General features: G+C 47.7%; 1 protein-coding gene across 2 annotated transcripts in view; it reads left to right on the top strand.

Annotated features, from left to right (window-relative positions):
* LOC142684109 (histone H3-like centromeric protein A) overlaps positions 1-20,041 on the top strand; it is a 92,860-nt gene extending 72,819 nt beyond the window's left edge. Inside the window, exons 2-6 of one of the 2 annotated variants that reach the window (XM_075847503.1) lie at positions 13,758-13,870; positions 17,890-17,988; positions 18,832-18,968; positions 19,037-19,114; positions 19,420-20,041. In XM_075847503.1, coding sequence (XP_075703618.1) covers positions 17,904-17,988; positions 18,832-18,968; positions 19,037-19,114; positions 19,420-19,551 — 432 coding nt within the window. In that variant the 5' untranslated portion in view covers positions 13,758-13,870; positions 17,890-17,903 and the 3' untranslated portion in view covers positions 19,552-20,041. Of the gene's footprint in view, positions 1-13,757; positions 13,871-17,886; positions 17,989-18,831; positions 18,969-19,036; positions 19,115-19,419 lie in introns of both variants that reach the window. The other variant, XM_075847502.1, reaches the window with a different exon arrangement.
* The last annotated feature ends 5,064 nt before the right edge of the window (positions 20,042-25,105 follow it).

The following is a 25,105-nucleotide window of genomic DNA, read 5'->3' as shown; positions in this document are numbered from 1 at the left end:
ACTCCGCACAGCTTACATATGCCCTGATGTACTCAGTGGCGGATTAAGTAGACCATGGGCCCTGGGCTGTTACCCAAACTTGGGCCCCCCTTCCTCACCGCCGCCCTGCCGCGCCGTAACTATTTTTAACACTACCTTTTTGGGCAAGCATTAACAGTGTTACGATTTCCCTTGTCACAGCGCGGTGTCCCTACATACTGACAGTATCACACTGTGCAGGGACACAACCTCCTGACAAGGGGAATTGTCTATCAGTCCTGGACTGCAGAAAGACTTTTTGTGAAATACAAGGATTCCTATAATAAAAATGTCAGGAGAGGTGACAGATTCTCTATAAATCTAGTGACTCACAGGTGACGACGTCTCAGATTCTAGTAGTTTTTTTCCTCTTTTCTACTCCATCCGGTCCAGCGCTCATGACGACTTCTCCCGGCCATGACTCATTTCTGCAGAATTTGCCACTCAGACGTCTCCTCACTTTTCCAACATTTCCACACCTATAAACGAAAATAAAGTTATCATGGTGCCACATACTGTACCCCTAAATATAATAGCACCAAACACTGCGCCTGAATATAATAATACCACACACTGTAAAACACCACATACACACAGCCCCCTGTACATAGTGCCACACACAGCCCCTGTAGATATTACACACCCCCATAGATATCGCCATACACAGCCCCCTCTATATATCACACATCCCCCCCCCATAGAGAGCGTTACACACAGCCCCCTATAGATAGTGCCAAACAGCCCCCCTGTAGAGAGCGCCACACAGCCCTCCCCCTTGTAAATAGCACCAAAAAGCCCCCCCTATAAAGAGCGCCACACACATACCACTGTGGATAGCACTACACAGCCCCCCCCTTGTATATAGTGGCACACAGCGCTCCCCCTTGTATATAGTGGCACACAGCGCTCCCCCTTGTATATAGTGGCACACAGCGCTCCCCCTTGTATATAGTGGCACACAGCGCTCCCCCTTGTATATAGTGGCACACAGCGCTCCCCCTTGTATATAGTGGCACACAGCGCTCCCCCTTGTATATAGTGGCACACAGCGCTCCCCCTTGTATATAGTGCCTCACAGCGCTTCCCCTTGTATATAGTGCCTCACAGCGCTCCCCCTTGTATATAGTGCCTCACAGCGCTCCCCCTTGTATATAGTGGCACACAGCGGTCCCCCTTGTATATAGTGGCACACAGCGCTCCCCCTTGTATATAGTGGCACACAGCGCTCCCCCTTGTATATAGTGGCACACAGCGCTCCCCCTTGTATATAGTGGCACACAGCGCTCCCCCTTGTATATAGTGCCTCACAGCGCTTCCCCTTGTATATAGTGCCTCACAGCGCTCCCCCTTGTATATAGTGCCTCACAGCGCTCCCCCTTGTATATAGTGGCACACAGCGGTCCCCCTTGTATATAGTGGCACACAGCGCTCCCCCTTGTATATAGTGGCACACAGCGCTCCCCCTTGTATATAGTGGCACACAGCGCTCCCCCTTGTATATAGTGGCACACAGCGCTCCCCCTTGTATATAGTGGCACACAGCGCTCCCCCTTGTATATAGTGCCACAAGGTTATGTACACATTTAAAAACGTTATATTATAATTATATATATATATATATATATATATATATATATATATATATATATATATATATATATATATATATATATATATAAAGTATGTGTGTGATTGATTGATTTCATTAAAAAATATTTTCACTTTTTGAGATACAGCTGCTTTGTATCCTGTATCCGTCAGGTCAGCAGGACTGACAGGATCAGTGACACGCAGGATCCACCTCAAATCTATCACATCTAAGATTATAATTTAGCGCAGGGCCCGTTTCACTGATCCCGTCAGTCCTGCTGACCTGACGGATACAGGATACAAAGCAGCTGTATCTCAAAAAGTGAAAATATTTTTTAATAAAACGGAATTACAAGTTTTTTGGTAATAACAGTTTTACCCTAAAATAGACCTTTTATTTGTAATCGTCATTGTTTACCGTAAATTTTAATATATTACATGTCTATATTAGGGTAATTGGGTCAGCGCTAGCGTTACAACAATGTTTGGCGGGGGGGGGAACGTTTTTATTTTGGGGTGGGTATTTTATGTGTATTTATTATTTCTTTTTTTTTTGCACTTTACTTTACTATTTTTTTATTACTATGGTCTGTCCCCCAAAGGTCAAAGAAGACCTTTGGGGAACTTTATATATATTTTTCTTTATTTTACACCAGGTTTTTCCACTGGACAGCAGCCCCAGTCACAGGGGAAATCAGCCCTCTCATAGTGACGATTGTCACTAATAGGGCTGTGCTGGGTCTAGTTAGACCCAGCAACAGTCTGTCACTAACGGCACCCGGTGATCATGTGACCAGTCACATCATCACCGGGAGGAATAGAGACAGCGCCGCTGCTGCTGTCTCTATTCCTATACACAGCGTTCATTGAACGCTGTGTAAGAAGACATCGGAGAAGACAGAAGCAGCGAAAGCTGCTTCTATCCTCTCCTCAGGGTCCCCGGCAGTCACTGACAGCCGGAGACCCGACATTCAGCTGCCCGATCGCGCGGGCAGCAAGTTAAAACCCGAGCCGTAGAAAGTTTATGGCTCGGGTTTTAAGGACCCTGACCGCTGGCCGTAAAAACACACAACGTACAGCCAGCGGTCGGGAACCAGTTGGGTAGGAGGATAACTAACCTCAGCGCCGGTGACCGCCCGGCTCTTCTCTTCTCTTGCAGCTTTGGAGTAACAGAACAGCCGTCCGTCGCTGTTCTGTTACTCAATGGCGCACTTGTCAGGGAGGCGTGTCCTACCCCTTTCCCGGCCAATTCCCTGCTCCTCCCCTCCTCATCTTCGGAAGTTAGCAGCGCTAGCGCGCTGAATAGGTTTGGAAGATGTGCGGTTCGGGCTGCCATGGGCCCCCTGGGAGCCTCGGGCCCCGGGCGGCCGCCCGAATCGCCCATATGATAATCCGCCACTGGATGTACTCCGCCCAGCTTACATATACCCTGATGTACTCCGCACAGCTTACATATACCCTGATGTACTCCTCACAGCTTGCATATAGCCTGATGTACCCGCACATATTACATATATCCTGATGTACTCTACAGTTTACATATATCCTGATGTACTCCGCGCATATTACATATACCCTGATGTACTCCGCACAGCTTACATATACCCTGATGTACTCCGCCCAGTTTACATATATCCTGATGCACTCCACCCAGCTAACATATACCCTGATGTACTCCGCACAGCTTACATATATCCTGATGCACTCCACCCAGCTAACATATACCCTGATGTACTCCGCACAGCTTACATATACCCTGATGTACTCCACAGTTTACATATATCCTGATGTACTACGCACAGCTTACATATATCCTGATGTACTCCGCGCATATTACATATACCCTGATGTACTCCGCCCAGCTTACATATACCCTGATGTACTCCGCACAGTTTACATATACCCTGATGTACTCCGCCCAGTTTACATATACCCTGATGTACTCCGCCCAGCTTACATATGCCCTGATGTACTCCGCCCAGCTTACATATACCCTGATGTACTTCGCCCAGCTTACATATACCCAGATGTTCTCCGCCCAGCTTACATATGCCCTGATGTACTCCGCCCAGCTTACATACACCCTGATGTACTCCGCCCAGCTTAAATATGCCCTGATGTACTCCGCCCGGCTTACATATACCCTGATGTACTCCGCCCAGTTTACATATGCCCTGATGTACTCCGCCCAGCTTACATATATCCTGATGTACTCCGCCCAGATTACATATACCCTGATGTACTCCGCCCAGCTTACATATATAATTGTCACGGACACAGGGTATGTGGACCCACTAGGCCGCACCGCCGTAGCGGGGAGGCAGCTGACCAGGTCACAGTCTATGCGGAAGTCAATGGCAGACAGTAATGCTTTGGGTACCTGAAATAGTCCCGGCGGTGGCTGTGGCTACAGCACGGATGGAGGCAGATGTGACAGGTGGCGCCAGACGTGGCGGGCAGTATCCGATGAAGCGGAAGACACTTGGCGTGGCAGATGACACTTGGCGTGGCAGAAGACACTTGGCGTGGCAGAAGACATTTGGCGTGGCAGAAGACACTTGGCGTGGCAGATGACACTTGGCGTGGCAGAAGACACTTGACGCTGGTAGGCACAGGAACTGGATACGGGATACGGAATACAGGAGCAAGGTACACAGGGAGGCTGGAAGACACTGGTAGACCATAAGTAAGACGAACAACGGGAAAACTAACTGGCAAAGGGCAAGAGGGCAGAGCCCTTTTTATAGCCTGGGCCAGATTACAGCTTTTTACAAAAATGCGCGCACTGGCCCTTTAAGGCCGTGCACGCGCGGGCGCGCGCACCCGCCGGAGACACTCAGAATCTGGAAGAGAGTGCCGGCGCCTGACTGGGGGACGACGCTGAAGGCAGGTAAGCTGTCCATGGCCACGGCCGTCGGGGTTAACGACCGATCGACGGGCCGTGACCATAGACGTTACAATAATGATGTACTCCGCCCAGTTTACATATGCCCTGATGTACTCCGCCCAGCTTACATATACCCTGATGTACTCTGCCCAGCTTACATATACCCTGATGTACTCCACAGTTTACATATACCCTGATGTACTCCGCACAGCTTACATATACCGATGTACTCCGCACAGCTTACATATATAATGATGTACTACGCACAGCTTACATATACCCTGATGTACTCCTCACATATTACATATACCCTGATGTACTCCGCACAGCTTACATATACCCTGATGTACTCCGCCCAGCTTACATATACCCTGATGTACTCCGCACAGCTTACATATACCCTGATGTACTCCGCCCAGTTCACATATGCCCCCACATTATAAGCTGAAATACCACTAATACACCAAGCAAAATCTGCGCTTCAAAAGCCAAATGGTGGTCCAACTGAGCCTGGCAGTGTACCCAAACGGCAATTTATGACCACATATGGTGTATTCTGGAGAACCCGCTTAACAATTTATGGGATGTGTGTCTACGGTGGTACAAGCTGGGCACAACACATTGGGCACTGAAATGGCATATTTGTGGAAAAAGCCATTTTCAATCTGCAACATCTATTGTTTACTCATTTTTGCAAAACACTTGTGCGGTCAAAATGCTCACTACACCCCTAGATCAATTCTTTGAGGGATCTAGTTTCCAAAATGGGGTAATTTTTCGGGGGGTACCACTGTACTGGTACTATAGCTGTAAAGGATCTGCCAGGTACTACATCTGGGTATACTCCCAGGATTAATCAGTCGACACCTGAGGCCAGACCTCTGAGACTGACACCTGCTCCCACCAATCAGGGTGGCAGGCTCAGGAGTGGGAGAGCCTATCGCGGCCTGGTCAGTCAGAGTTAGCTCCGCCCCCTGTCCATTTATACCTGCCGTTTTCTCTTCCTCCTTGCTTGTTATTCTTTTTGGATTCCTGGCCCCACTGCTGCCTTGCTCCAGCCTGCTTCTGCCGTGCTTCTGCTTTGCTTCAGTTCCGTTTATCCTGCGTTGCTCTACCCCTGGCTTGCTTCTGCTCCGTGCTCCCGTTTGTATACTCCAATACTTCCTGATCCTGACTGGCTCATTAACCCTCCGTTTCCTCGCGGCGTTCCGTGGGCTACTGTATTCCCTTGCGTGTTCCCTGTTTGTCTCCCTTGCACTTAGACAGCGTAGGGACCGCCGCCAAGTTGTACCCCGTCGCCTAGGGCGGGTCGTTGCAAGTAGGCAGGGACAGGGCGGTGGGTAGATTAGGGCTCACTTGTTCCCTTCACCTCCTTCCTGCCATTACATAATAACAAGCGCTAATAACAAGCCCTTACCTAGTCTACCATTTCTTCTACGCTGACGTTATCATGGACCCCCTTGAGACCCTGACCCAGCAGATGCAGGGCCTCTCCCTACAGGTCCAGGCCCTGGCTCAGAGGGTCAATCAGTCTGACGCTGCCTTTGTAGTACCCCTCACCTCACCTTTAGAACCCAACCTCAAGTTACCTGACCGGTTCTCAGGGGACCGTAAGACTTTTCTCTCCTTCCGGGAGAGTTGCAGACTTTATTTCCGCCTAAGACCTCACTCCTCAGGTTCCGAGAACCAGCGGGTGGGTATCATTATATCCCGACTCCAGGAAGGGCCCCAAGAGTGGGCCTTCTCCTTGGCTCCTGACGCCCCTGAACTTTCCTCCGTTGATCGGTTTTTCTCTGCCCTCGGTCTCATTTACGACGAGACTGACAGGACTGCCTTAGCCGAGAGTCAGCTGGTGACCTCTCCTGGTGGGAGACCTGTTGAGGAATACTGTTCTGATTTTAGAAAGTGGTGCGTAGCTTCTCGGTGGAACGACCCGGCCCTAAAGTGCCAGTTTAGGTTAGGATTATCTGACACCCTGAAGGATCTGCTGGTTAGCTACCCCTCTTCTGACTCCCTAGACCAGGTTATGGCCCTAGCAGTACGACTTGACCGACGTCTCAGGGAACGTCAGCTTGAACGTTTCAATGTTTTCCCCTCTGACTGCCCTGCGATTCCCCCCGAGGTCCCGTCTCCTCGCTCTTCCACGGAGGACTCGGAGGTACCTATGCAACTCGGGGCCTCCATGTCCCCTCCACAACGTAGAGAGTTTCGCAGGAAGAATGGTCTCTGCTTCTATTGTGGGGACGACAAGCATCTACTGAACACCTGTCCCAGGCGCAAGAATAAGCAGCCGGAAAACTTCCGCGCCTAAGTGATCATCGGGGAGGTCACTTGGGCGCACAGGTATTTCCCGTTAATACTAAACGCAATAAGATTTTGCTTCCCTTTCAGGTCTCGTTTGCTGGCCGGTCTGCCACTGGCAGTGCCTTCGTGGATTCGGGCTCATCTGCTAATATCATGTCTGTGGAATTTGCTATGTCTCTAAAAATGCCATTTATTGATTTACCTTATCCTATCCCTGTAGTAGGTATCGACTCCACTCCTCTTGCTAATGGTTATTTTACTCAGCATACTCCTGTTTTTGAACTCCGTGTTGGCTCCATGCATTTGGAGCAGTGCTCTGTACTGGTGATGCAGAGATTATCGTCCGATCTGGTATTAGGTCTTCCCTGGTTGCAGCTGCATAATCCCAATTGCCGGATGTCATGTCTTTCGGTTAACTCTATTTCTCCCCGGGAGGCGGTAAACTCGCTTCCTGAGTTTGTTCAGGACTTCGCTGATGTGTTTTCTAAGGAGGCCTCCGAGGTGTTGCCCCCTCATAGAGATTACGATTGCGCCATCGATTTGGTGCCTGGTGCCAAGCTTCCTAAGGGGAGGATATTTAATCTTTCATGTCCTGAACGTAAAGCTATGAGGGAGTATATCCAAGAATGCCTGGCCAAGGGTTTCATTCGCCCCTCGACTTCTCCTGTAGGTGCTGGCTTCTTTTTCATGGGGAAGAAGGATGGTGGTCTTAGGCCGTGCATTGATTATCGGAACTTGAATAAGGTCACAGTAAGGAACCAGTATCCCCTTCCTTTGATTCCGGATCTTTTTAATCAGGTTCAGGGGGCCCAATGGTTCTCTAAGTTCGATCTACGGGGGGCATATAACCTTATCCGCATCAAAGAGGGGGATGAGTGGAAAACTGCGTTCAACACGCCCGAAGGTCATTTCGAATACCTAGTCATGCCCTTTGGGTTGTGTAATGCCCCTGCCGTCTTCCAGAATTTTATTAATGAAATTCTGAGAGATTACCTGGGTAATTTTCTTGTAGTGTACCTTGATGACATACTGGTGTTTTCCAAGGACTGGTCCTCCCACGTGGAGCATGTCAGGAAGGTCCTCCAGGTCCTTCGGGAAAATAATCTGTTTGCGAAGACCGAAAAATGTGTGTTTGGGGTACAGGAGATACCATTTTTAGGTCAAATCCTCACTCCTCATGAATTCCGCATGGACCCTGCCAAGGTTCAGGCTGTGGCGGAATGGGTCCAACCTGCCTCCCTGAAGGCGCTACAGTGTTTTTTGGGGTTCGCTAACTATTACAGGAGATTTATTGCCAACTTCTCGGTCGTCGCTAAGCCTCTTACGGACCTCACTCGCAAGGGTGCTGATGTCCTCCATTGGCCCCCTGAGGCCGTCCAGGCTTTTGAGACCCTCAAGAAGTGCTTTATCTCGGCCCCCGTGCTGGTTCAGCCCAACCAAAGGGAGCCATTTATTGTGGAGGTTGACGCGTCCGAGGTGGGAGTGGGGGCCGTCTTGTCCCAGGGTACCAGCTCCCTCACCCATCTCCGCCCCTGTGCTTACTTCTCTAGGAAGTTTTCGCCCACGGAGTGTAACTATGATATTGGCAACCGCAAACTTTTAGCCATTAAATGGGCTTTTGAAGAGTGGCGTCACTTCTTGGAGGGGGCCAGACACCAGGTAACGGTCCTTACTGACCACAAGAATCTGGTTTTCCTAGAATCTGCCCGGAGGCTTAATCCTAGACAAGCTCGTTGGGCACTGTTCTTTACCAGATTTAATTTCTTGGTTACCTATAGGGCTGGGTCCAAAAATATTAAGGCTGATGCACTGTCACGTAGTTTCATGGCTAATCCTCCTTCTGAGAAGGATCCTGCTTGTATTTTACCCCCTGGTATAATTGTTTCTGCCACTGATTCTGACTTAGCCTCTGACATCGCAGCTGATCAAGGTTCAGCTCCCGGGAACCTCCCTGGGGACAAACTGTTTGTCCCCCTGCAATACCGGCTAAGGGTACTCAGGGAAAACCATGACTCCGCTCTATCTGGTCATCCTGGCATCTTGGGTACCAAACTCCTCATTACCAGAAACTATTGGTGGCCTGGGTTGCCTAAAGACGTTAGGGCTTACGTCGCCGCTTGTGAGGTCTGTGCTAGGTCCAAGACCCCTAGGTCCCGACCTGTGGGCTTACTACGTTCCTTGCCCATTCCCCAGAGACCTTGGACCCATATCTCCATGGATTTTATCACCGATTTGCCTCCATCTCAGGGCAAGTCGGTGGTGTGGGTGGTAGTAGACCGCTTCAGCAAGATGTGCCACTTTGTGCCCCTTAAGAAACTACCTAACGCCAAGACATTAGTTTCTTTGTTTGTGAAACACATTCTGCGTCTCCACGGGGCCCCTGTCAATATAGTTTCGGACAGAGGGGTACAATTTGTTTCCTTATTTTGGAGAGCTTTTTGTAAAAAGTTGGAGATTGATCTATCCTTCTCCTCCGCCTTCCATCCCGAAACTAATGGCCAAACGGAAAGGACTAACCAATCCCTGGAACAATATTTAAGGTGTTTCATTTCTGACTGTCAATTTGATTGGGTCTCATTCCTTCCCCTCGCCGAATTTTCCCTGAATAACCGGGTCAGTAACTCGTCAGGGGTCTCCCCGTTTTTCTGTAATTTCGGGTTTAATCCTAGGTTCTCCTCCGTTTCCCCTGGTTGTTCCAATAATCCCGAGGTAGAGGACGTTCATCGGGAACTGTGCACAGTCTGGGCCCAGGTTCAGAAGAACCTAGAGGCGTCCCAGAGCGTACAAAAGATTCAGGCTGATTGTAGACGTTCTGCTAACCCCCGGTTTGTCGTCGGGGATCTGGTGTGGTTGTCGTCAAGGAACTTGCGCCTTAAGGTCCCGCGCAGGAAGTTTGCTCCCCGATTTATTGGACCTTATAAGGTCATTGAAGTCCTCAACCCTGTATCCTTCCGTCTGGAGCTGCCCCCATCCTTTCGCATACACGACGTCTTCCATGCCTCCCTCCTGAAACGCTGCTCCCCGTCCTGGTCCCCCTCGAGGAAACCTCCTGTTCCCGTTCTCACCCCTGAGGGGGTGGAATTCGAGGTGGCCAAGATTGTGGACAGTAGGATGATCCAGGGCTCCCTCCAGTACCTGGTCCATTGGAGAGGATACGGGCCGGAGGAGAGGACTTGGGTACCTGCTCGAGATGTTCACGCTGGGGTATTGATAAGGAGGTTCCACCTTCTCTTCCCCACTAAACCGGGTCCTCTTAGTAAGGGTCCGGTGGCCCCTCATAAAAGGGGGAGTACTGTAAAGGATCTGCCAGGTACTACATCTGGGTATACTCCCAGGATTAATCAGTCGACACCTGAGGCCAGACCTCTGAGACTGACACCTGCTCCCACCAATCAGGGTGGCAGGCTCAGGAGTGGGAGAGCCTATCGCGGCCTGGTCAGTCAGAGTTAGCTCCGCCCCCTGTCCATTTATACCTGCCGTTTTCTCTTCCTCCTTGCTTGTTATTCTTTTTGGATTCCTGGCCCCACTGCTGCCTTGCTCCAGCCTGCTTCTGCTTTGCTTCAGTTCCGTTTATCCTGCGTTGCTCTACCCCTGGCTTGCTTCTGCTCCGTGCTCCCGTTTGTATACTCCACTACTTCCTGATCCTGACTGGCTCATTAACCCTTCGGGCGGTGGGTAGATTAGGGCTCACTTGTTCCCTTCACCTCCTTCCTGCCATTACAATAGCTCAATGCAACATGGTGTCAAAAAACGAATCTTATAAAATCTCCACTCCAAATACTAAATGGCGCTCCTTCCCTTTAGAGCCTTGCTGTGTGTCCAAATAGCAGTTTATGACCACGTGTGGGGTATTTCCCTACTCTGAAGAAGTTGCTTTACAAATGTTACGGTGCTTTTTCTCCATTATTTGTTGAGAAAATGAAAAAATTTTAACTAATGCTGCGTCTTATTGGAAAATAATGTCATTTTTCATTTTCACTGCCCATTTCTAATAAAATATATGAGACACCTGTGGCGTGCTGAAAAAATAAAAAAGTTAGAGCTCTTTGAATGCGACTATAGAAAAACAAATAAAATAGCTCGGTCATTAGGGCCTAAAATGGGATGGTCACTAAGGGGTTAACGTCAGTTAGCACAATATAAATGCATTTACAGTAGCTCCCCCTAGTGGCGACTGCCGGTAGCTTTCCACTGAAGTGTAGTAACCAGGACATGAGTCTAAGGCTATGTTCACACAGAGTTTTTTGCAGGAGGAATATCTGCCTCAAAATTCCGTTTGGAAGTTTGAGGCACATTTTCCTCTCCCTGCACGCCGATCTTCGCTGCGTTTTTCGCCCGCGGCCATTGAGCGCCGCGGGCATAATACACCGCGAAATACGCTTTCTCTGCCTCCCATTGAAGTCAATGGGAGGTCAGAGGCATAAACGCCCGAAGATAGGGCATGTCGCTTCTTTTTCTCGCGAGGCAGTTTTACTGCTCGCGGGAAAAAGACGCCGACGCCTCCCATTGAAATCAATGGGAGGCATTATAGGGCAGTTTTTGACGAGTTTTGCGGCGCGGTTTCCGCGTAAAAAAAAGTAGTCAAAAAACTCAGTGTGAACTTAGCCTAAAATGTTCTTTACACAGGACGATTATCGGGCAGACAAGTGTTCATATAACGCTCGTTGCTGATAATTGCGCTTTGTAAAAAGGGCAGCGATCCGCAGATGAACGAGCAAACACCCAATCATCTGCTGGTCGTATCGTTTTAAAAAAGTGAAATATTATTGTTGTCGGCAGCGCATCTCCCTGTGTAAACAGAAAAACGCGCTGCCGACATGATAATAACGTTTGGGGACGAGCGATCAGAGTAACGACCGCTCGCCCTCATCCATAGCTCCGTGTTATTCATAGCTCCGTGTTATCCATAGCTCCGTGTTATCCATAGCTCCGTGTTATCCATAGCTCCGTGTTATCCATAGCACCGTGTTATCCATAGCTCCGTGTTATCCATAGCTCCGTGTTATCCATAGCTCCGTGTTATCCATAGCTCCGTGTTATCCATAGCTCCGTGTTATCCATAGCTCCGTGTTTTATGCATAGCTCCGTGTTATCCATAGCTCCGTGTCATCCATAGCTCCGTGTTATCCATAGCTCCGTGTTATCCATAGCTCCGTGTTATCCATAGCTCCGTGTTATCCATAGCTCCGTGTCATCCATAGCTCCGTGTTATCCATAGCTCCGTGTTATCCATAGCTCCGTGTCATCCATAGCTCCGTGTTATCCATAGCTCCGTGTCATCCATAGCTCCGTGTTATCCATAGCTCCGTGTCATCCATAGCTCCGTGTCATCCATAGCTCCGTGTCATCCATAGCTCCGTGTCATCCATAGCTCAGTGTCATCCATAGCTCCGTGTTATCCATAGCTCCGTGTCATCCATAGCTCCGTGTTATCCATAGCTCCGTGTTATCCATAGCTCCGTGTCATCCATAGCTCCGTGTCATCCATAGCTCCGTGTCATCCATAGCTCCGTGTCATCCATAGCTCCGTGTTATCCATAGCTCCGTGTTATCCATAGCTCCGTGTCATCCATAGCTCCGTGTCATCCATAGCTCCGTGTCATCCATAGCTCCGTGTCATCCATAGCTCCGTGTCATCCATAGCTCCGTGTCATCCATAGCTCCGTGTTATCCATAGCTCCGTGTTATCCATAGCTCCGTGTTATCCATAGCTCCGTGTGACCGGAGCAAACGAGCAGATATGTCATAAATGTCAGGTAGATTGGGGTTCCACCTCTGGGACCCGCATTCACTACTATGGGAGTTACGGAAACAGATCAGACAAAGCCGGAGGTGGGACCCTCATCTTTCTGACATCCTATGTATACGTCATAAATGTGTCTGATGCGAAGACCCCTTTAATGAGTATATCAGTAATAGTATAACTAGCAAGTACCAGCCGCTACCCCTCCCCCATCATTGCAACACCAAGTAAGGCCCCATGCACACGACCGTATTTTCATCTATCCCGAAAAACTGTCCATATTGCATCGGTATATACGGATCCGTAAAAAAAAAGAGGGAGGATGCAAATGATGTCATCAGCATGTTGCATAGCAACGCTTCCATAAATATGGTCAGAGTACGGATGCGTATCCATAGCCACCCATATTTACGGAAGCGCCCATAGACTTCTATGGGAGAGTCCCTGCTGTAATTACTGATGAAAAATACGGTCGCGTGCGTGGGGCATAAGAAACTGCAGCTGCATCCCCCTCCTCCCTGTTTACAGTTTTTCACTAGATGGAACTTGCTCGTACAGTTTACGTTTACGTATTGTCGGCAGCACATCCCATTTGTACGCTGTGGACAACGAGGATTTTTTGGGATGCATAAAAGATGTGATCAGCTGACCAATGAGTGCAGTTTATCGTCTGATCGTCGCTGCCTGTGATCGAAAACAAGCGCTCGTATGATTATCGGCATTGGTAAAGGGGTCTTAATGTCAATAAAAGTTTTTTTTTTAATATCACAACGTTTCTAAGCATTTTCTATAGAACTTGATAGAAACCCATCGAGCCTAAAATAGACCCATCCTGGAACCCAGGGGTATAAACAGGCTTTTCTTTACAGCCGAGGTCTTGATGACGTCATTGAGACCGCGCGGTTATATTATTATTATAGATTGTGGGAGATCAAACATCAGGATATAGTTTTGTTGGCTTTAGCGATGGTTTGAACATTTGGTGTACTTCTTCTATTAGCCACAAGGGGGCGATACATAACCTGGAACAACGCAGTGCGGGAGCCTTTTGGTTTTTCTTGGCTTTTATATTGTGGGGCTATTATATAATCTATACCAGTGGTTCCCAACCGGGGTGCCGAGAGCTGTTCAGGGGTGCCGCGGCTCATCCACGGCAAAAAAAAAAAAAATAATCGAATTTTTTTTTGACATTTTTTTTTTTTTTTTTGCTACAAGCTCCGCCCCCGACGTTGTAGCAGGCGTGACGCGCGGACGTCTGTTACAAGCACCGCCCACAGCTTCCCACTAGAAGCCTGACGGAGGGAGAGGAGCCATTAACACTGGGCAGGGTAAGTGGGTTTTCTTTACTTTCTTAGCAGTTGTGTGAGAAATGGAGCCAGGGGAATGTGGGTAGTTGTAGTCCTCTCCTCTTATACCTCCTCCCTGTAATGTCCTCTGATATCCCATAATAACGTCCTGGACATGCTGGGAGTTGTAGTCCTCTCCTCTTCTACCTCCTCCCTGTAATGTCCTCTGATATCCCATAATAACGTCCTGGACATGCTGGGAGTTGTAGTCCTCTCCTCTTATACCTCCTCCCTGTAATGTCCTCTGATATCCCATAATAACGTCCTGGACATGCTGGGAGTTGTAGTCCTCTCCTCTTATACCTCCTCCCTGTAATGTCCTCTGATATCCCATAATAACAGCCTGGACATGCTAGGAGTTGTAGTCCTCTCCTCTTATACCTCCTCCCTGTAATGTCCTCTGATATCCCATAATAACAGCCTGGACATGCTGGGAGTTGTAGTTCTCTCCTCTTATACCTCCTCCCTGTAATGTCCTCTGATATCCCATAATAACAGTCTGGACATGCTGGGAGTTGTAGTTCTCTCCTCTTATACCTCCTCCCTGTAATGTCCTCTGATATCCCATAATAACGTCCTGGACATGCTGGGAGTTGTAGTCCTCTCTTATACCTCCTCCCTGTAATGTCCTCTGATATCCCATAATAACAGCATGGACATGCTGGGAGTTGTAGTCCTCTCCTCTTATACCTCCTCCCTGTAATGTCCTCTGATATCCCATAATAACAGCCTGGACATGCTAGGAGTTGTAGTTCTCTCCTCTTATACCTCCTCCCTGTAATGTCCTCTGATATCCCATAATAACAGTCTGGACATGCTGGGAGTTGTAGTCCTCTCCTCTTCTACCTCCTACCTGTAATGTCCTCTCTGATATCCCATAATAACAGCTTGGACATGCTAGGAGTTGTAGTTCTCTCCTCTTATACCTCCTCCCTGTAATGTCCTCTGATATCCCATAATAACAGCCTGGACATGCTGGGAGTTGTAGTCCTCTTCTCTTATACCTCCTCCCTGTAATGTCCTCTGATATCCCATACTAAGTCTGGACATGCTGGGAGTTGTAGTCCTCTCCTCTTATACCTCCTCCCTGTAATGTCCTCTGATATCCCATACTGTCTGGACATGCTGGGAGTTGTAGTCCTCTCCTCTTATACCTCCTCCTGTAAACTTTCTCTGATATCACATAACATCCTGGACATGCTGGGAGTTGTTGTTCTTATACCTACTTATTTATTCCTTCCCCAGGGGTAAGCACACTTTCTGTCTGTGATGGTCCCTTTACTAGAGGGGCAGATGGTTATTTTATCGGGGGGCGTGGGGACTGAGGCTGATGGTGGCTTTACTGAGTGGTCATTATAATGTGAGTGGGGGGCTGACGGTCATTACTGTGAGTGGGGGGCTGACGGTCATTACTGGGAGTGGGGGGCTGACGGTCATTACTGTGAGTGGGGGGCTGACGGTCATTACTGTGAGTGGGGGGCTGACGGTAATTACTGTGAGTGGGGGGCTGACGGTCATTACTGTGAGTGGGGGGCTGACGGTCATTACTGGGAGTGGGGGGCTGACGGTCATTACTGGGAGTGGGGGGCTGACGGTCATTACTGGGAGTGGGGGGCTGACGGTCATTACTGGAGTGGGGGGGCTGACGGTCATTACTGGGAGTGGGGGGGCTGACGGTCATTACTGGGAGTGGGGGTGCTGACGGTCATTACTGGGAGTGGGGGGGCTGACGGTCTTTACTGGGAGTGGGGGGGCTGACGGTCATTACTGGGAGTGGGGGGGGGCTGACGGTCATTACTGGGAGTGGGGGGCTGACGGTCATTACTGTGAGTGGGGGGGCTGACGGTCATTACTGTGAGTGGGGGGCTGACGGTCAGTACTGGGAGTGGGGGGCTGACGGTCATTACTGGGAGTGGGGGGCTGACGGTCATTACTGGGAGTGGGGGGGCTGACGGTCATTACTGGGAGTGGGGGGCTGACGGTTATTACTGTGAGTGGGGGGCTGACGGTCATTACTGTGAGTGGGGGGCTGACGGTCAGTACTGGGAGTGGGGGGCTGACGGTCATTACTGGGAGTGGGGGGCTGACGGTCATTACTGGGAGTGGGGGGCTGACGGTCATTACTGGGAGTGGGGGCTGACGGTCATTACTGTGAGTGGGGGGCTGACGGTCATTACTGTGAGTGGGGGGCTGACGGTCATTACTGTGAGTGGGGGGCTGACGGTCATTACTGTGAGTGGGGGGCTGACGGTCATTACTGTGAGTGGGGGGCTGACGGTCATTACTGGGAGTGGGGAGCTGACGGTCATTACTGTGAGTGGGGGGCTGACGGTCATTACTGTGAGTGGGGGGCTGACGGTCATTACTGTGAGTGGGGGGCTGACGGTCATTACTGTGAGTGGGGGGCTGACGGTCATTACTGTGAGTGGGGGGCTGACGGTCATTACTGGGAGTGGGGGGCTGACGGTCATTACTGGGAGTGGGGGGCTGACGGTCATTACTGGGAGTGGGGGGCTGACGGTCATTACTGGGAGTGGGGGGCTGACGGTCATTACTGTGAGTGGGGGGCTGACGGTCATTACTGGGAGTGGGGGGCTGACGGTTATTACTGTGAGTGGGGGGCTGACGGTCTTCAAGTGGTTTCCTCCTCTGACCTCCCATTGAAATTAATAGGAGGCAGAAAAAACCTGCGGCGCTCGTTTGGTGCTTTTTTGTCTGCGGTTTTTGCATTCGCTTCAACGGCTTAAAAAAAATGTGGGAAAAAAATAAATAAAAAAAAGTCAAACAGCGCTGTCAATTCAAAATCTGCCTCAAAATTCGTAAATGAATTTCGAGGCAGACTTTTAGTTTCTGCCTTACAAAAAAACGTTGTGTGAACATAACCTAAGAGTGTACTGCTTGTTTTTCCCCATTTTTTGTCGTTTTGTAAACAATTTTTGGTAGGGGTGCCCTGAGAATTATTTTTTTTCCCTGGGGTGCCTCGAGCCTGAAAAGGTTGGGAAACTCTGATGTATACAGTCGTCCTGGTGTATCTGGCAGTTTTCTAGAGTTCAGTGTATAATCATTGATAGATACGGTGACGCTGACATCACGCCGGGCAGCACGTGCGTCCTCATGAATTATACAGGATACAGACAATATTATTAAAGAGGAGCCGACACTTCTCCTAGAAATGTATGTATTAATAGATAACTTGGTGTTGCCATTCTCCTCATCAAAGGTCGTGTCCCTACAGTCTCTCTGTCAGCACTGATTGGACGTTGTCAGTTTGTGTAGGGACACACCCCCAACTGGTAACACACAGCTGTCAATTCTTACATTTCCAGGAGGAATAACAGAAACGGCACAAAGCAGAGAGTCCTAAGAAAAGTTGCGCACTCGACTGAATGTTTCTTCTCCTCGTCTATCGTGTGTGTTGATTTTATACATTTTCGCTGCTGCGTGTCTAGAGATCATATGGATTATTAGATGTTTTATTTCTGTATATTTGTACTGCATTGTTGCAGCTCATCGTCCTCCAGCTGCGGCCTTTCATTTCCATGACGACTGCTCCACTTTTCCTTTGCTCCAGTTTTAAATTTCCCACCTTTGTCTGGATTACGGATTCTCTGTAAGGTTCTGTGCACACGACCTATTTTCAGGCGTTTTACGCCTCGAATCACGCCTGAAAAGACGGCTCCATTACGTCTGCAAACATCTGCCCATTGCTTGCGGGATCTGCTGCGGGTAGCTCTTCTGTTGCCGCATTATTAAATAGATCATTGATGTCGCTGTTCTGGTAATTGATGCCACGAGGATCTATTGTATTCATTGATGCAGCGTGCGTTAATTACTGACATCCGGCAATCTCATATCTTCACCGTCAATGTCATCACTTTCTTGTCGCTTGCATTGGTGGCATCAGTCAGTATAAAACCGCTCAGTTTATCCTACGTCACCTGTCATTCTGCTGAATTGTCACCGTCTCTTATCTGCTTAACTGATTGTATGACTCTCAGCAGCGTTTTACATCATCATGAAACCACCCCAGAAAAGCTCGTCCCGCAGGAAGTCGGCGCAGCCGCAGAAGAAACCTGCAGCTCCTCCTCAATCTCCGCCAAGTAAGAGAAAGTTGCACCTTGATCATCTTATCACTCTCATTATATATTTTATTTTAAAAATGAATTCCAGATAACCTCGGGTCGTGTAATACTAGATTGTAATCCGTTTCTCAGCTTTATATCTTAGAGGGTTCGTTTCTATGCAGGTAAAAATCTGTTACTTACCGAAATTTCTGTAGCACAAGGCCGCCACTAGGGGGAGCAAACTGAGGACTGATTTATATAGGCACAACAGGAGCTGTATGCATGTGCACAATCGTCTCCCCCTAGTGGTGGTTGCAGGAAGCACGTTACTATATGGCCCTGGGAAGGGAATCTGAGAACACATCTCACACCCATGAAGATATATTATGAAATGAGGGATCTAAGAATTTCCAACCTGCAGTCCGACCGCTCTATTCATTCCCTATGGGATCGCCGGAAATAGTCAAGTTTGACTGCTCCTTGCCCAATTAGTAATTCTGGCTGAAAAATTGCAGTTTTTCGGCTGGAATGTCCATAGAAGGTAGAAAAAAAACCATACTTACCCGTAGCCATGGTGACGTGTCCCTCTGATGTTCTGCAGCAGTCATATTGGATGAGACATCATCCCTGGAGGCCGGGTTGAACGCAGGAGCAGAGAGATCTGGGTAAGTTTGGCAGTTTTTTTCCGCTGCGTCTGGATGAGATTTGTTTGAATCTCTTCCACTCTTCTGCTTCTGTATTACGCTGTGGAGTTTCCGCAATGAAATCGGTTGCAGAAAATCCGCCGTGTTTACGCTACGTGTGAACCCGGCCAGACAGTGAATTTCCATGTAGCGGGAGATTCATTTTCAGCTATGATTATGGATTTCTTTCTTACAGGTAGTGGGGAAACAAGTCACAGACCGAGCACACAACGAAGAAGACGCTACCGCCCAGGAGCCCGTGCACTGATGGAAATAAGAAAGTACCAAAAATCAACCAATCTGCTCATTCAGAAAACCCCGTTTTTCCGCCTGGTGAGTGGATGTGTCCTCTGCGGCTGCTCCTCTTTATTGTCAGTGATATTCCCCTTTTATTCTTGCAGGTGAGAGAGATCTGCCTGAAGTATTCCCGCGGCGTGTTTTACTACTGGCAAAGCACCGCACTTATGGCGCTACAAGAGGTCAGTATCTCATACAATGCACTGTCCATGTAACGCATGGGTCAACCAGAGAGGGAGCTGCTCTTTGCAGTGATTCACTACTCAGCCCCCGCCCCCTCTAACACATCCATATGCCCTAGCGGGACATTTGCATAGGGGTTGTGATGCATTGTGGGAGTTCCAGAGGCCAGACCCCCCCCCCCCCCACCATCACTCTAGCTAACAGCTCATAAAAGTGAAATCTGATCAGTCCTTCGAGCTGTGTAGTAAATTATACCGGGAGTGCTGTCACTTTAAGAGGGACTAATGCTCTTCTGTATCCACAGTCAGCTGAGGACTTCCTCGTGAGTCTCTTTGAAGATTCTTACCTCTTCAGTCACCAGGCCAATAGGGGCACTCTCTTTGTGAAGGACATGCAGCTCGCACGGAGAATCCGAGGCATCCCGTATGAACTGTGATAACGCTGCCGTTTTATCTCTCAAGATTTGATGAAGAATGATCACGTGTAAATAGTTTTATATTAATGGAGAAAATCTATTGGGAAATACAAGTTTTACCATTGCATAAAAGATCCAGTTTGGAAGAGTAAACCGGCTTTAGCGCCCCCTCCTGACACTGGTTACAGTGGAGTTTTTTTCTTTGTTTTATCTGTTCATGGGAAAGTTGTTACAACCAATATGGCTGCCGCTGCAGTTTGCAGGGTGGTAGTGCAGTAGTTTTTCTGTCCAGCTATGTAATGGGTTATAGGGGTCCAGGATGTAGCACAGAAAATGACCACAAGGCGGCACTGCTGGACAAAACCGCTAACAAAGACGCTGGACACAACCGCTAATGAAACCTGATCTGGCCGACCTTCTAATTGTTCTGCTGAGTTTATGATCCGCTTCCTGTTTTTATTCTGTGAAGATTTGTTAATTTTTTCAAATAAAAAAAAAATGTATATTATAACTTTGATCTTCATCATTTTAGACTAATCTTCATAAGGGCTTGGATATGATCAATGACTCCAGCTTCGCTGTAGTTCAATACTCTTGCTCTGTCCCACCCCCATTCTTTACACTGCAGCTATGCTTGTTCAGAGTGTTTGCTGTGTGGGTGGGTGTGTGGGTTGGGTCCAGAATTATTTGGGCAGTGACACAATCTTCATGATTTGGGTTTTGCTGCCACCACATTGGATTTGAAATGAAACAACTGAGATGCAATTGAAGTTGAAACTTTCAGGTTTATTTCAAGGGGTTAAACAAAAATCTCCTGTGAAAAGTTTAGGAATTGCCACCATTTTTCTACACAACCTCCTCATTTCAGGTGATCAAAAGTGATTGGACAAATTAACATTACCATAAATGTTTTTTTTAATACTTTGTAGAGAATCCTTTGCAGGCAATGATGGCCTGAAGTCTGGAACCCATGGACATCACCAGACGCTGGGTTTCCTCCTTTGTTTTTTTTGTTTTTTATATTTCAAATTTTTTATTTTCAAGAAAAGAAATGGGGATACAGAAAAAGAAAAGGGGGTGACATGGGTACAGAAAAAGCCCATGAGGGCCGATCATTTCAACCTATATTTCAACAACAATAAGTAAATATGCAATCAAAGTCCTCCCAACATAGTACCATCAATACACTACAAGCATTAGTATAGCAAGACAGGAATACCAGCATTACACCCTCATCCGCCCCTCCATCACCCACATCTCAGTCAATTCTTAGTAATGATTGATTCAAATAGGGAAGTAAACGAAGGGTAGAAGGACAAAAGGAAGGGGGGGGGTATAGGGAAAATCTTAAGAGGGAGAAGGGGAGATGTTCTCCCCTCACTCTCCCCCCCCCCCCCCACAGCACATCACAGACCACAGGGAACTCAAGAGCTCCCTGGTTCTCCACTAATCAGTTCACCCATGGCCCTCTTGTATCTGTCCGACTTGCAGAAGTCAAACCAATAGAACCAGGTTTTCTGAAACTGCGTTGCTCGTTCGGGTGCGGAATGGAGCAACTCCTCCATTCTCCGAATTTCGTGAATGCGCTCCAGCCATTGTCTAGTCACAGGAGGCTCAGAGGATCTCCAACCCCCCGGAATACAAGCCTTAGCTGCGTTCAGCAAATGTCTCACTAACATCTTCCTGTAGCGCCCCACAGGTATATCGTGGTGGTGCAGCAAAATCCATGCCGGATCATCTCCCAGCGAGATTCCTGTGATCTCCAGAATGATATCTTGAACCTCTGACCAATAGGTGCGAAGGTTCTCACAGCTCCAGAATATATGTAAAAGCGTTCCCTCTTCTCTGCCGCATCTCCAACATAAAGGAGAAACATCCGGGAACATTTTATGTAGCACATGTGTGACTCTGTACCAACGGGATAGTATTTTAAAACTGGTTTCCTGATAGGCGTTACTAATAGACGCCTTATGTGTGAGGAGCATGATCTTTTCCCTTTGCTCTTGTGTTAGAGTAATCTGAAGATCTCTTTCCCATTTCGTAATATATGGTGGGATGAAATCCTCAGCAGGAGTGAGCAGCACGCAGTAAAGACTGGACAGGGCCCGTCTCACATGCCCCGTTTGAGAACACAAAGTTTCAAAGGAAGATAGAGCTCGGTCATAGGAAGCCGGTGTAGGTAGTCTTGACAAGTAATGAGTCAATTGTAACGCCTGCCATTGGGACGCGTCCGGGAGACCCTCTGGCTGGGAAAGCTCTTCTCCATGCAGCCATGCATTGCCCCTATAAAAATGACTTACTCTAAAATGCCCCTGCTGTACCCATATCTTAAAGGTCTGATCTGACAGACCTGGGCCAAATTCCGGGTTACCCAAAACCGGAGTGAGGGGTGATAACAGTTGTGATATTCCCTCTCTACTCCGCACCTTTCTAAACACCTGTAAAGTTGGATATATGGTAGGATGATCACGAAATTATTTTTTTCTATATAATATTGCTTTTAGTATGTCATTAAAATAAATTTTATTTATTTGTGTTGTACTTTTTCTTTTTCTTTTTTTCTTTCTTTTACTCTATGGGGGCTGCCATTTTTTTTTTATCTCTGTATGTGTCGATTAACGACGCATACAGAGATGGAATACGGCAGCTACAGGGCATAGGAGTCAATGAAAATATGTGAAATTATTATTTAATTTTTAATACTTTCCACCATATGGAAGAAAAAAAAATACAATAGCAATAAGTAACAACACTTAAAAAAAAAAAGGTTTAATTCGCGACACATTCCCTTTAAGGCAGCAGAATAGGCTAGTAAAGCTCTGTATATTGGCACACACCTCACACTCCATTACGGACCATAATTGCAGATAAAAATACTCATCCATTCATTTCTATTGCAAATGGACACCTCCTATATTTACAGGGCCACCTGATCGCATCCTGCAATATTGACACAGATTAAAGAGAACCTTTAATCTTTAAAGGGAAGGTGTCGCGCAAATATTTTTTTTTTATATGTTATTGCTTTTAGTATGTTATTAAAATAAATTTTATTTATTTGTGTTTTTGTGTTGTACTTTTTTATTACTATTACTTTTACTTCACTTCACTATGTGGGCTGCAATTTTATTTTCATCTCTGTATGTGTCGATTAACGACACATACAGAGATGGAATACGGCACATACATCCCCATAGAGAATGCGAACGGGAGCCGTTCCATTCACTATAGCGTACGCCGTCTGTGTGGGAGCGGCACATGCGCCGCTCCCACACAGTCCAAAAGGAAGGTCTTCCGCCGAGCGACATCCGGCGCCATTTTCATGTGGACCGGAAGTCGCGGCCGGACAGTAAGATGACTACTTCCGGTCGCGGCTTCCGTCCATATGTTCAGAAGCAAGGACTAGGAGCGGACGGAGCGGCGGCGGCAGGAGCAGGTAAGTTATGTTTGTGTATGTTCGTGTTATACTGAGTATTTACCACTGTATCTAATCCTCCTACACTGTACATTCGCTCAAAAAATGGCGACACACAGTGTAGGAGGTTTGAACATTCAACCCCCTCCTTTCTCCTGGCACTAGCCAGGATAAATGAGGGGGGATTGTTTGAGGACGCTAAAGCGAGTGTGTCTTCTCCAATTTTGCAGCATAAAGCAATGAGGTTGCTTTACCACATGCCAATGCTGCAATTTTGGGAATTGCTCCCTCTAGTGACCAGCACATGGAAATGTTATAAATTAGAATCTAATTTATAATATTTCCTGACTTGTGAAAAAATGTTAAAAAATTAGAACAATGTTTAATCATTTATATACTAACAGTTTAACTAAAAAAAAAAAAAAAAAATTTTTCTAGCGACACATTCCCTTTAAGCTAAAGAAATGCAGCTCGATCGGGTTGAGATCTGGTGACTCGGTCATTGCAGAATATTCCACTTTTTTGCCTTATATACTCCTGGGTTGCTTTCGCAGAATGTTTTGGGTCATTGTCCATCTGTCCTGTGAAGCGACGTCCAATCACCTGCTGCATGTGGTTGAATCTGAGCAGAAAGTAAATCCCTGAACACTTCAGAATTCATCCGGCCGCTTCTGTCTTCAGTCACATCATCAACAAACACTAGTGACCCAGTGCCAGGCAGCCATGCATGCCCATGCCACCACACTGCCCCCGCCATGCCACCACATTGCTACACATGCTATACATGTATTACACAGGATGTGGTGTGCTTTGGATCATGAGCCGTTCCGAGCCTTCTCCATACTTTCTTCCTCCCATCATTCTGGTGCAGGTTGATCTTAGTTTCATGCTGTTCCAGAACTGGGCGGCTTCTTTACTTGTTGTTTGGTAAAGTCTAATCTGGCCTTTCTGAGGCTGATTAATGGTTTTCACCTTGTGAACTCCCTGTATTTGCTCTCATGAAGTCTTCTCTTTATGGTGGACTTAGATACTGATCCACCTACTTCCAGGAGAGTGTTCGTCACTTGGGTAGATGTTGTGAAGGGGTTTTGTTCACCATGGAAAGGATTCTGCGATCATACACCACTCTTGTTTTACGTGGACGTCCAGGCCTTTTGGAGTTCCTGAGATCACCAGTGCGCTCTTTTTTTTTTCTTCTTTTTTTTAAGAATATACCAAACTGTTGATTTGGCCACTCCTGACATTTGTGCTTCTCTCTGATGGATTTCTTCATTTTTTTTTCAGCCTAGCGATGGTCGGTTTCACTTGCATTGAGAGCTCCTTTCACCTCATGTTGTGGGTTCACAGCAACAGCTTCCAAATGCAAATCCCACACCTGGAATCAACTCCAGACCCTTTACCTGCTTAATTGGTTATGGAATAACGAGGGAATAACCCATGCAGCCCATTAAATAGCCTATTGAGATAATTGTCCAATTACCTTTTGGTCCTTTGAAAAAGAGGCAGCTACATATTAAAGAGCTATAAGGGTATGTTCACACGGCCTATTTTGGGTATTTTTTCGGCCCGCATAACACATTGCCTTGTTGTGCCAATAAAGATTTTCTAGACCCGCTGTAAACCATTTTACCCGTAAGTCACAGGCTACAGCGGGGGTTCCCAACCAGTGGCTCATGAGCCACCTATTGCCTGCTGTATGGCTGACCATAGGAGTCCTTCGTAATGACCATGTGAATCGTCAATTTACATTGTTCCAGCAGAATGGGTGCTGGTCTCGGTGCAAGTCGCCTTAAAGAAGTGACCACATCTAATGCTTGGCGCGCTGGTCGTCACTTTTTTAGCGCCAGTGTCATTTTTATTATTTCTAGTTTTGGAAGTAAAGCAGTTTTAGTAATAAAATACCACAAAAAAACCCCGGACCCTCACATACCTTGACCCCAGAAGCTGAGACAATAGATGGGGCCGTATTTCTGGGCCAGGCGCATGAAATGTCGAGGAAGATCACTGCGCCCCAGATCCATCAGATTCCCGATGAAGGGCAGTGGTGCGGGACGCGGAGGGCGCTGGTTCTGGTCGAGTCCTGACAGGCGACACTTGGAGTGGGAACATCTTAAGTATAGAAAGAAGAGGACGACGAGGGCCGGCAGCAGCAGAGGGACC

The sequence above is a fragment of the Rhinoderma darwinii genome, assembly GCF_050947455.1.
Source record: "Rhinoderma darwinii isolate aRhiDar2 chromosome 4 unlocalized genomic scaffold, aRhiDar2.hap1 SUPER_4_unloc_7, whole genome shotgun sequence".
NCBI lineage: Eukaryota > Metazoa > Chordata > Amphibia > Anura > Rhinodermatidae > Rhinoderma > Rhinoderma darwinii.
This window is presented reverse-complemented; position numbering and strand designations above follow the sequence as displayed.